Consider the following 10,912-nt stretch of genomic DNA (forward strand, 5'->3'; position numbering starts at 1 on the left):
GTTGCCCCCCGCTGCTCTGCAAGTCTCCATTTTGCAGCCGTCTTCTGACTTTGATTGCATCAAAATGGTGTCTCCAGCAAAATCTCAATTTTCTTGTTGTTTTGGAGAGATACTTTTTTTTCTAGTAACAATATGTGCAGTGCTGCTTTATGGATGTAAATTTAAGACCTACCTTTTTGACTACAGTGTGGACTATGTTTTGATTGTTCATTTTTTATGACTAAGCATTCAAATGTTTTTTTTCTTATTTGCTAAACAGGTCATTTTTTGTCACATGAGACTTCTGGCTTGTTGTGCTTTGTTCACCTGTATTTGTCAACACTTGGTGTCAGAAGCACGGCCCTCGTCCACGTCCTCGTCCACGTCCTCGTCCATTCAGGCCCAGAGCTCGGGCCACCATCCGTCGAGCAACAGCACTGTCTGTCCTCGGACGCTCCTTCACTGGCTGGATGAACTCTGTACAACACAGTCGGCAGCTTATGCCATAATTCGACATCATCTTAAATATAATACAATCCACCTTTATTTATTTAGCATAAAGAAGGGAAATGGTGGAACACGCAAAAAGTATCTTGGAAACTTTTTTGATCAGACAGGAAAGGTTGGAGAAATATAGTCCTACCTGCTCGTCTAATGGCCTTGCCTTTGGCCTTTTTACTGCCTTCAGCCAGCGAGCGAGCCTTCAGCAGAGGGTGGCAGATGGAGAGGGCATGCAGTGCTATAAATCACACACACACGAAATTATTTGGATTTTTTTTTTTTTTTTAAAGACAGCCACTTCCACAAAACACAGTCCTTACATTCGCATGCATACATTAACAACAGCTTTAGTATAAAGCCAAGTCTTTTTGTTTATTGGAAATGTGAATAGAACAGGCAAATTGTCATCATTAAAAATGTAACCTTAAATTTTCTGACAATTATGAAACTTTCCAACTTGGAAAATTAAAGTTACTTCTTATTAGCAGCGCATCTCACTTTCTGGTGCACATTCTACTTGGTCCTTACGATCATATTTATTATTGGCGTGAACTTAACCACATTGTTTGCACCATGCAAAGGGACAGAAACGCGTGTATTCCTTGATCACTTTGCAAAAAATTATTTTCCAGTGTCATTTTATCACCACATTTTCCTCTTTGGTTTGGCCTTCTATTGTGGAATAACATTCAAACACACACACACACCAAAATAATAAGAAACCTACAGAAGTGTAAAATACAATAAGTGCATGATGATGGCTTGGGCTCTCAATGTTTTAGTGAACATGCTTTTTTGTTTTACAAAACAATTACTGAAGTTGGGTTTAAATAGAGATTTACATGTTTCTCTTTTTAGCCCGAGTTGGGTATTACTTCATTTTCCAATCGTGTCATATACTACAGTACGTACTGTTGGGGTTCTCACCTGCCGTTCGTGTGGCGAAAACACCCAATGCGTGTGTGTTGTCCACCCATGTGATCTTCATTCCACCATCGCTGATAGAAACAGGAAAATACTGCTTTAAATTAGCGCCGTAGTCACTGGTAAACATCCAGACTGAAGAACAGGCGAAGGATGCCCCACCTGTACTCAGCGAAGGCATCCAAGAGATCATCTGTTTTGAACACGGCAGGGAAGTCATAGATCTCGATAACGTGACCAAAGTCATCCAGGGTGGTGAGCACATTCTCGTAAGCGGAGTAGTCGTTGTACACGTGCTGCACGGTGAAAGTCGCTGCTTCTTGCAGGCAGGTCTTGATCTGAGGTGGGTGAAAGCACAAAACATATGAGAGCAGGAAGGTCACCAAAAGCATTACGGTTGGTCCAACCTCTTGAGTCAGGTCGATTGTGACAGATTCATTCTCATCATCCTCCAGGCTCATTTGACTCAGGCAAGAAAGCGTGACGTCTTCCTTGGGAACACTCAAGTTAGCTTTCCCTTCCATCAATGTGTTTGCAGTGCCATCTGCTGCAAAGGGAAGGGATTCTTCTTTTAGTACAATCGACAACTTTCCCTCAGATGAGGAATGGGAGCTCGATTGACTGGTGATGAACGCTGAAGTTGTAGACTCCCGGACTCCTTGTGAGACTTGTGAGTTTTGGTTCTGGAGACTGTACCGAGCAGCTCTTGGAGTGTAAAGTGCCTTGTCAGGCCTTCTAGGTGCTCTGATTCTCGTTGAGGTGGAAGATTGACTTTCAAGACTTCTTACAGGCTCTTCATCCAAGCTGGAGTTGCTCTCTGCATCATTGTCTTCTTCCTGTGCCTCGCCTCTACAAAGCAATATAAAATATTTAAAAAAGAAAGGTTGGGGGGCCAAAATAATCATTCATTTGACGGCTATATTTTGAGTTTCTGACTGGAAATGTTGTTTTTTTTAATGAGGAAAGACTGAACATTTTATTTTCCTTGTTTTATTAATGTTGAAAAGAATTAATAGTTGGACAACTTCATTTTTGCATTGCTCTAAAGCAGGGGTGGGCAAACTTTTTGACTGGCGGGCCACAATGGGTTCTAAAATTTGACAGAGGGGCAGACCAGGGGAAGATGGATTGAGTGTTTTGGTAACCTCACCTCATCTGAGAAAAAAAAAATACATTTCACTTTAGATGAAAGTGAACAAAAGCATTACAACAAAATATGTCTTTGACACACCACAGTATTTAGAAAATAAAAAATTGACAAGGTTTATTCATGTATTTTTTTTTCAAGGTCGTTAGGGCTTGTACTAATCTGATCACGGATGTGGTGATCCATTGCTGTGGTCAGCTCGTGTAGTACAACGAAAATACTGCTGTTGTGATGATCTCCTGCAAGGCCTAATTGACGTCTGAACATATACATTCATCTCCATGTGTCATACCGGAGTTCCGAGGGGCAAACGACCACCTGACGAAACAAATTCTCCCCCACAGAGAAGGTGCTGAGCTCCGGCAGGTCCTCGACTGTCTTATGAATCAGGTATCGAAGTCTGCTGGGTAAAGGTGGGAAAAGGAGTACACTGGAGGGGGACAAAGGGGAGCCAGTGGACAAACCAGAGGAAGGGGTCACACGAGTATCGTTTATTAGCTAAGGTTATTTCTAGTTGTCTAATTGAATTCATTATTTATTTGTCACAAAACACGTGTGTTGGTATAAACTACAAAACTGTCATAATACACTAACTTACCTTTTCGAGCTACTCTTGAGAAATGTTTCCAGCTCATCCAAGACCTGGTGCACAAATGCATTTTCTTCCTTTGGGAGATAAACGCCATCATAGCAAGGAGACGCCAGTGTGGTGCCAAAACGTAATGAATTTGTTCGAGTCAGCTCAATGAAAAGAGAGCTAACTAAACGCAAATGACTGCTGAGTGTGCTAAGCTAGCTACAGGAGGGGCTAGCAAATGATGCTAGGTTGTTTCAAAGCAAGTGTTAAACGTAAGTCTCGAACAAATGTATTAAATTGCGTTCATACGTAAACTGACGTGCTTAATTTGAAAAGTTCGAGCAGTTGAGTCGCAACAGCACATTTGATTTCCATGGCAGTCGCCGGTTGAAATGTTGATTTCGTCTTTGACTGGAGTTTGCGCGACGGGTGCCGAGAGCCACCAAAGTTCATGCGACGGAAAAAATAAACGCGATTGACGTTAACGGTGGCCAACCTCGAAAGACAGGAGTCCATATATCTAAGGTGAAAAATGAAATGTATTCGAAATTATTTGAATGTATGGCACGTGTTCAATGTATCTTGCATTAACAAACACGAGGGACAATCAAGTCAAAAGGGAATACACATAATTAAAATCGTAACTACATATACATGTAATGTTTATTAAAATAAATGCTTACTTGACAAAAGATAATGGTTAAAAGGAAGGGTTGTTTATTTTTCCCAAGATCAAGTTTTTCCCAAACGAACCTCGACTGAGGACCCCAGATCAACTTTGATTATCATCTAAAGTAAATGTATTTCTTTAATAATCAAGCTCAACTTTGATTATCATCTAAAGTAAATGTATTTCTTTAATAATCAAGCAGGCACATATATTTTTTCATTTCCATAGTTTAGTTTTTTGTGTGCGTCATAATCAGTTAATATGTACACTATGTCAAATTTGATGTATTTTGCAAGTGCATTCCGTTCTGTGGAGGAACCAAAATTGGAATTTGATTCTGAGATGAAAAAGTTTGGCAAAGCCAGACTTAAATAAATGTGGTTAATAAAAGTACAGTCCCACAACAGCAAGCATGTTTGGAATGTGACGTAGGTCTGTGATCATAAAAAACATTCACAATAACTCCAACAATTTAGGAGTTGAGACTTCGAATGGTCTTCTTATAAAAAATGTAAAAATATAAACTTATTGTACACAAAAATCCCCAACTTTGAAATTTAACCCATTAACACATGTCCTGATGACAAATGACTTCATTGCACATCTGATTTCACAGCAACTCTGACCATCAAGATATTATCGACAAAACATTGGTCTAACTATTTGAGAAATTGTTAAAACAATGGCATAATTTTAAAGGCCTGATCTTTATACATGACCTTGTGTATAACAACGTGTACAAAGAGGCAGTCAGTGGAGTATACAGTATATAAATTAAAAAACAGCCAGTAATTGTTATATACATGGATTCAGGAGAAGCAGATTTCTGAGCGCCTGTTTGGACACATGAGCAGTCGGTCACCGTTCTGCACACAAGAAATACACGATTGTGTTAGCACAATGAAGAAACAAAATCTACTGTTTTATTTTGCACCATACCGACTTTGTCATACTGCATTTAAAGAGGTAACGTCACAATGTATATGAGCTACGATAAAGAAGTCTGCAGGTTCAAGTGCGTTTTCTATTCAGGCTCCAGCACTTTGGAATGACCTACCCATGGATATTAGCGCTGCTACCTCAGTGGAATTATTTAAAACATGACTGAAGACGACTAATTTGTATACTCTTGCATTTGGTTCAAGTGCTCGTTGGCCTGTGTGACTTCCGCTTCTGTTCTCTCTCGTGATGGGCGCGAGATGGTGATGACCGAATTAGAAGTCGCTGTCTGGACTTTGCAGCAACTGGCCGGGGGTTGATCACTTCCTTGGAGGCTCTGCTCGAGCGATTTCTGCATTAACCAACTGGGTCGGGACCAACTTCACCCAAGCGTCTTCCTGCAGTGCTTAATATGATTGAATGGACTTTCACAATATTTCAACTAACATTGCGGAGCATCATAACGTGTTAAATGATGCCCACTTCGCATCCATTGCAGCCTGGCCTTCCTGGAAGTAGGATTCCCCCATCTTCGGCCCTTTCCCCAGATAGTTTTTTCCTGAGTTTTTCCTTGCCCTCCTGGAGGTTATGATCAGGGGGGGTGTTAATATTGGTCAGTGGTGGGCATGCGAAGCATTTTGAAATGTTTCTGTGATTAACGGCTACATTGATAAATTTGACTTGAACCGATGACAGAAACTCCGCAGGCATCTGCAAAAGTGGTACAATTTGGAGTTTCTGAAAATATACTTCAAAGCCAAACAGAACTTGAACCTTCCACTCCAATTAAACCAAAAATATACAGTACATACTCCAAAAAAGATAAAGCATACCCTGGTCTTAACTGGTAGGGACAAAACCTCTATCTTCAAAGACTGTAATTTCAATCTGGAAGATGGTCAGTTAAGGACAATAGTCAATGTTATTTTTCATGTGATTGTTGCGCCAAAATATTTGAAACATCACAAGAACCTTCTTTAGGCCGGAATCAAACCCCGGCCCACTGGTAGGTGGACATGCTAACCAGTAGACCACTGTGCCGCCCGGCAAGAAAAAAAAAATAAAAAATAAAAAAAAATTATTTGACATGAGCACAGGATACGACTCTGAGGCCTCTCTCAATGGGGTCTGTCAGCAGTAGATTCCTGGGAATGTAAACCTTCTCATTCTGGTCCTTAATGTATCTGGCGACCTTTCTTAACACCTGCAGACACACACACACACACACAGACGCACCCCCACACACACGAGCAGTGTTAATTCATCTCCAATACAATTCTGTACATAACAGATGTAAGTATAAGGACCACACTGAAAAGATAATGTTTTAAATATGAAATGTTATAAGGATAAAGCTGTAGATTTGAAATGATCTCTCAGAGGTTTTCAGTGAAAAGGTTGTTACGGATTTCTTCACTGGACCACAGTAACTGAGAACGGCAACACCCAAATCCATGTAGCAGTCCTATAGTTCTTTCTCCGAAATGGCACAAAAGTTTTAGGTACACTATTGATTCAAGTCCCGCTAACAATAACATGACGTTAATGTACGGGGCAAAAAAAAAGTCATTCATTTCATTCTCGTAATATGACTTGCTACACATCTGTCTATCACTCCAAAAAAAAAATGAACCAAGCTTACCTTTTCATACTGGGTCTCCATGCATAGAAATATGGTGTAGGCAGTGAGGCAGGCCAGGCAACCCTCTAAGTAGGATTTTCCTCCAAGCTTCTCCGCTTCAGCGTACAAGTTGTTTAAAGTCTGGATGGTCTCCTCAAAGTGTTGCCTGTCCAGCTAAAGAGCAACAAGCTAAAATGAGAGTTGATTCAGAACGGATTGCACACAGGTTGACCGATCAAGAACATACCCTGGTTTCGAGTTCTGCGGGGAACTTGTTCTGGAACTTGCAAAGAGTTCCTGAGCTGTAGTCCCTCTGGATGAACACCTTGGTGCTGACAACAGGCTGCTGCAGCTCCTGCAAACTGTGAGTCTTCACAAACAAATCAACACTTACTTCCTCGTAAACGTCGCCAGTGGTTTAAAATAGCTTAATGGTCGTTTGTATACTTCGTTTACACCGATAGCAGCGCGTAGAAGTAGCAGGTATAGACAGTTGACACCCTTGCTAGCTTACATTTAGTGTAGTAATTTGATCGTTGTGAAATACACTACAGTTGAAGTCCTTTGTTGCCATCACAAATAATAGGTGACAATATGTTGTTTACTTGCTAAAAAAGACAGGCCCGATTTTCCATAGATGGATAAATCCGAAAATGTCGTACCTCGGCCATAGTAGACGTTGTGTGGTGTTGTTGCGCATCTGTTCTGCGCAATCACAGCCTCGCAAGCGAAACGTCACTGCCGGTGTGCGTCTTCAAATTAAGACTCGTTTTATTGAAAGCATTTCGCAGACGTCGTACGCTGGCGTTGCTTCTGTCATTTTCATTTGAGTGACGCTGACTTCTTCTAGTTCAAACTCCTTTCTAGCTAGTTGATTGCACTTTTCACTTTTCCCCTAATGAGGTTTTGTGAGTTTTTCCTTGCCCTCCTGGGGGTTAAGATCGGGGATGTCGATTGTGGCTATGTAAAGCCCTTTGAGACTGTCTGTGATTAAGGGCTATACAAATAAAATTGACTTGACTTGACTTTTGGACTTGGAAGAGCCATGCTCCTCCTGGGAATCTGTCATTTGCCGTGTAGTCGTGAAAAGAGACGCTGTAAATGAACTTTTCCCCATTTTTTGGATACCATTAATGTGTCAGTGAAATAAGCGGAAATTTGAATAATCACACGCTATGAGCTCCCAAATAAAAAAAAAAGCCAGTTTATTTTGCTTTTATATGTTAGGAATTGATGAGATTGTTTAGTGCTTATAGGTAAGCTATGGGAATTTAGAATTAACCGTGCTGCAAATAACGTAGTTAATTTGTCATTTGTGAGCGACCCATGTGCAGAGAGGAAGAGGAGTGACAAAGTGCTGGCAGTCGTGGAAGCAAAACAGCTTTTGACCGTTCCAGCTGCATTCCCATAGTTCAAATAGATGTACTGAATGACATTGCTCACTGTACTGGATTGTGAAAGTTGTCTGTGTGAGTACTTGAATGAAAGTGCCAGCTGTGGATAAAATGTGTCGCTTCAGACGAGTCAGAACTACCTTCGACTTCCCGCACTGATTAACGAAGTTCACGAGAAAACTGAATTCCTGCCGTTACACAAATAATTCAAACGCTCCATGTTTGACATTTTATTGCAATTGGGATGGAATTTCATTGTAGTCTTAGTCAAACAGCCCGAAGCCCATGTCATCATCTGATTCCTCAGACTCCTCCTTGACTTCCTCTTTAGCGGCAACTGGAGCTGCAGCAGTCTCGGCTTCAACTGGTGCTGCCACCGCAGCAAAGGCAGATGGGTCAGCAAGGAAGGCTTTGACCTGTATGGGTGGGAGGGCGACAAATATAAACAAACCAATTCAAATTTGACAATCAGTATAAAAACAGGCTGTCACTTGTAATAGTGCTTTTCTACCTATGGTACTCAAAGCGGACAATAGAACAATTGCACAACAATGGCCTTAGGACACACTTGCCCAATTCATTCAATGCTGCACTTTCCCAAATACAAACCTTGTCTGCGAGGGGGAAGGAGTAGTCCATCTCCACAGTGACGGCAAGGACTTTCTTGTAGCCATTGATGACCGTGTGGGGCACAGAGGCAAGAGTAGGATAGCCAATCTCAAGCGAAACGCTGGCAATGTTCCGCACACCCTACAGACACGATGCGAGATATTTTACAATGAACAGACCAAGCCATGGAACACTTGAGCTGGCACAACAATTTGCCTTTTACCTCCAGGAACCTGGCATGCAGAGAGGCCTCAGTGATGTCAAGCACATCAGGGCTGTAAACGCTGCCATTGTCATACACTTGTTGGATGATGAGACCAAAGGAGAAGGGGGAGATGTTAAGCATGTTGAGCAGCGTTGCCTCGCTGGCACCAACCTTGTCCCCAGTCTTTATAAGACCGACATCACTCTAAGGGGAAACGGTACAGTTAGTTAAAACTTCACACGACTTTCCACCAGTATTTCCGCAAGCTACTTTTCATTTCTTTACTTTTAAATGTCCAACGCTTGTCTAGTAAATGCTTTTCAACGTTCAATGATGTGAAGCACATCACGTTAGCTTGTGTTTGACTATACAAATTAAGCTGTTCCATAGTTGATGTACTTTTTAGCTTACCAAAATTTCAATGGTTCCCCTAGAAATTTTAGTGGTAATGCCCAGAGCCTGAAAGAAGGAGGTCTTCTCAGGACCCAGACCAGTATTCTGGGCAGGCACCGTCACATCACAGGGGGCAATGGCTCCAGCGCGGGCAGCAGCTGGCACCTAAATAAATCCACTAACGTTAGTCATTCATAGTACAACTTTAACTCGACTTCAGTATGTCTGAGACCTTGCGTCCCATGGCTGCCAGTTTGTTTGGACAGACAGGGATAGCTGGTAACAAGTTATTGTCTGCAGGGGGAACGACAGCACAGCACCAAACAAGCTGTATTGTAACCTATCCTGCATAGTGGATCCAAAATGCGCGTGAGCATAACTAATTTCATGGGGAAAAAAATCTTAGATCTGCGTTAAAAGTATGAATGCGTGCAGTGTAATTTGGTGGCAAGTGTGTGCATTACCTTGTTGGCCACCAACAAGTCCCTGACCTCTGCCAGATCTTCCTTGGTGAAGACGAAACCCACATTTCCTTTAATGTGGGGCAGCAGCCTGTTTAAAAGCAGACTTTGCTGTTAAAGTGCTAATATATGCATTTAAACATTAAGGGGGAGCAGGGTCAGTTGTCTGAAACCTTGCGTCCCTGGCTGTCAGGAAGTTTGGACAAACAGGGATAGCTTGGAAACATTTTACTATTTGCAGGGGGAACGCCAACACAGCACCACACAAGCTGCGCTAGAACAGTCCTGCAATTGGCATTTCAGAACTGGGAAAGGGGTCAAACTTACTTCTCCAAAGCAGGGTTGTTCTCCAGGTGGCCACGAATAGCCTTGCGCATCATGGTGTTTTTACCCATCAGCACCACAGCTTTGCCACGCAGAGAACAGCGGATGGTCTGCATCTGCTTGGAGCCCACGTTGTCGGCTCCGACGATGAAACATTTTGGATAGTCGTCCAGAAGTTGCTAGAATTAATACATTAAAAAGAAAGACAGTCCAAAAAAGCTAGAAGACACAAAAACTGAATGAATACTAGAGAATAGGTGCAGTGGATACCTACGATGATTTTCAGAAAATAGTTTGACTTCCACGTGGCCCTGTCTTCCCTGGGCATCTTTGCAGTGCTACCAAGGATTAGCTTACAGCTGTTTTAAAGACAAGGTGGTACCTGCAACCAAAGTATTGTTTACAAACTTGCATTTCACCATTAGTTATTTTTATGTAATTAACACGGCGCTGTTTATATTCAAACTATTTTCGTCTTATGTATTCATACATACACCCTCGATGTCTCGACTTGAGACATTGCACAACGTGAATACTAAGTGTTACAAGCTACATTGGGGTATATGTGTCACGACTCTTAAAAAGCAAAGATGACTGTTAAAATATCGGTCAATATTTACTGCTGTAAAAGGTTTGCTATTGGATAAAAACCAACGTAACACGTGGTAATCTGCTAACGCTCGCGATGGTTAGCATGTTAGCGGGGCCCAGCAGGCCTAACTACGTAATCGTCTAACTCAACACGCAGTTGAAAACATGCAAATGCGCTTGAGTGACATTAAAACCGAGACGATCGCATAGGGGTCGCTTGTCTACAGTAGAAAAATCTCTCTATTTTTCTCTCGAGCTGCCTTAAGACCAGGAGGGTGAAGCTTACCGCAGCTAGAGTCGCGTGAAAGAAAGAGGAAGTCGAAAGACACAAACGGGTTTTATAGAAAACTGTTCGACCAATCGGGTTGGACTTGTGGGTGTGCCATGACTACGATTGGGCAAATGCAAGTGTCAATCATTAAATAGGGAAGAACAGAAAATGATCTTTTTTTTTTTTCTTTTTTTTTTTTTAGAAAAGTAGCTTTGAGGCTGAACCAAAATATAAAGTAAAAAAATGTTTATAAAAATATTTTTTTCTAAAGTAGGATATTATTGTATTTAAATATATAACATTTGG

At 41.6% G+C, this 10,912-nt stretch overlaps 3 protein-coding genes across 4 annotated transcripts in view; all 3 read right to left on the reverse strand.

Moving 5' to 3' along the window:
* The window catches only part of r3hcc1 (R3H domain and coiled-coil containing 1), a 31,666-nt gene extending 26,399 nt beyond the window's left edge, over positions 1-5,267 (reverse strand). The window contains exons 1-10 of the mRNA XM_088308833.1: positions 5,221-5,267; positions 4,926-5,102; positions 4,661-4,664; positions 3,150-3,343; positions 2,844-2,981; positions 1,812-2,253; positions 1,567-1,742; positions 1,408-1,478; positions 623-718; positions 307-456 (exon numbers count right to left, since the gene is read on the reverse strand). Of these exons, the coding sequence (XP_088164959.1) occupies positions 329-456; positions 623-718; positions 1,408-1,478; positions 1,567-1,742; positions 1,812-2,253; positions 2,844-2,981; positions 3,150-3,343; positions 4,661-4,664; positions 4,926-5,102; positions 5,221-5,267 (1,473 nt within the window). The 3' untranslated portion in view covers positions 307-328. The remainder of the gene's footprint in view (positions 1-306; positions 457-622; positions 719-1,407; positions 1,479-1,566; positions 1,743-1,811; positions 2,254-2,843; positions 2,982-3,149; positions 3,344-4,660; positions 4,665-4,925; positions 5,103-5,220) is intronic.
* LOC148326639 (golgin subfamily A member 7-like) lies at positions 3,950-7,097 on the reverse strand. Of its 2 annotated transcripts, none has more exons than XM_088308533.1 (6): positions 7,021-7,097; positions 6,606-6,728; positions 6,380-6,532; positions 5,840-5,941; positions 5,571-5,625; positions 3,950-4,664 (listed from the first exon to the last, which is right to left on the reverse strand). In XM_088308533.1, the coding sequence occupies exons 1-5, from the start codon at positions 7,027-7,029 to the stop codon at positions 5,578-5,580; spliced, it is 435 nt and encodes a 144-aa protein (XP_088164659.1). In that variant the 5' UTR covers positions 7,030-7,097; the 3' UTR covers positions 3,950-4,664; positions 5,571-5,577. The 2 variants fall into 2 exon arrangements, with proteins under 2 accessions (XP_088164659.1, XP_088164658.1); XM_088308532.1 differs by having other exon boundaries at positions 6,873-7,021.
* Positions 7,098-7,969: 872 nt separating this feature from the next.
* rplp0 (ribosomal protein, large, P0) lies at positions 7,970-10,719 on the reverse strand. Its single transcript, XM_088308530.1, has 8 exons — positions 10,622-10,719; positions 10,019-10,126; positions 9,748-9,923; positions 9,424-9,511; positions 8,978-9,124; positions 8,585-8,770; positions 8,362-8,502; positions 7,970-8,168 (listed from the first exon to the last, which is right to left on the reverse strand). Exons 2-8 carry the CDS (start codon positions 10,070-10,072, stop codon positions 8,016-8,018), a joined length of 945 nt encoding a protein of 314 aa, XP_088164656.1. The 5' UTR covers positions 10,073-10,126; positions 10,622-10,719; the 3' UTR covers positions 7,970-8,015.
* Between the last annotated feature and the right edge of the window lie 193 nt (positions 10,720-10,912).

Source organism: Idiotropiscis lumnitzeri, chromosome 11 (genome assembly GCF_059441095.1).
Source record: "Idiotropiscis lumnitzeri isolate Australia: NSW breed Sydney's pygmy pipehorse chromosome 11, RoL_Ilum_1.0, whole genome shotgun sequence".
In the NCBI taxonomy this organism is placed as follows: Eukaryota; Metazoa; Chordata; class Actinopteri; order Syngnathiformes; family Syngnathidae; genus Idiotropiscis; species Idiotropiscis lumnitzeri.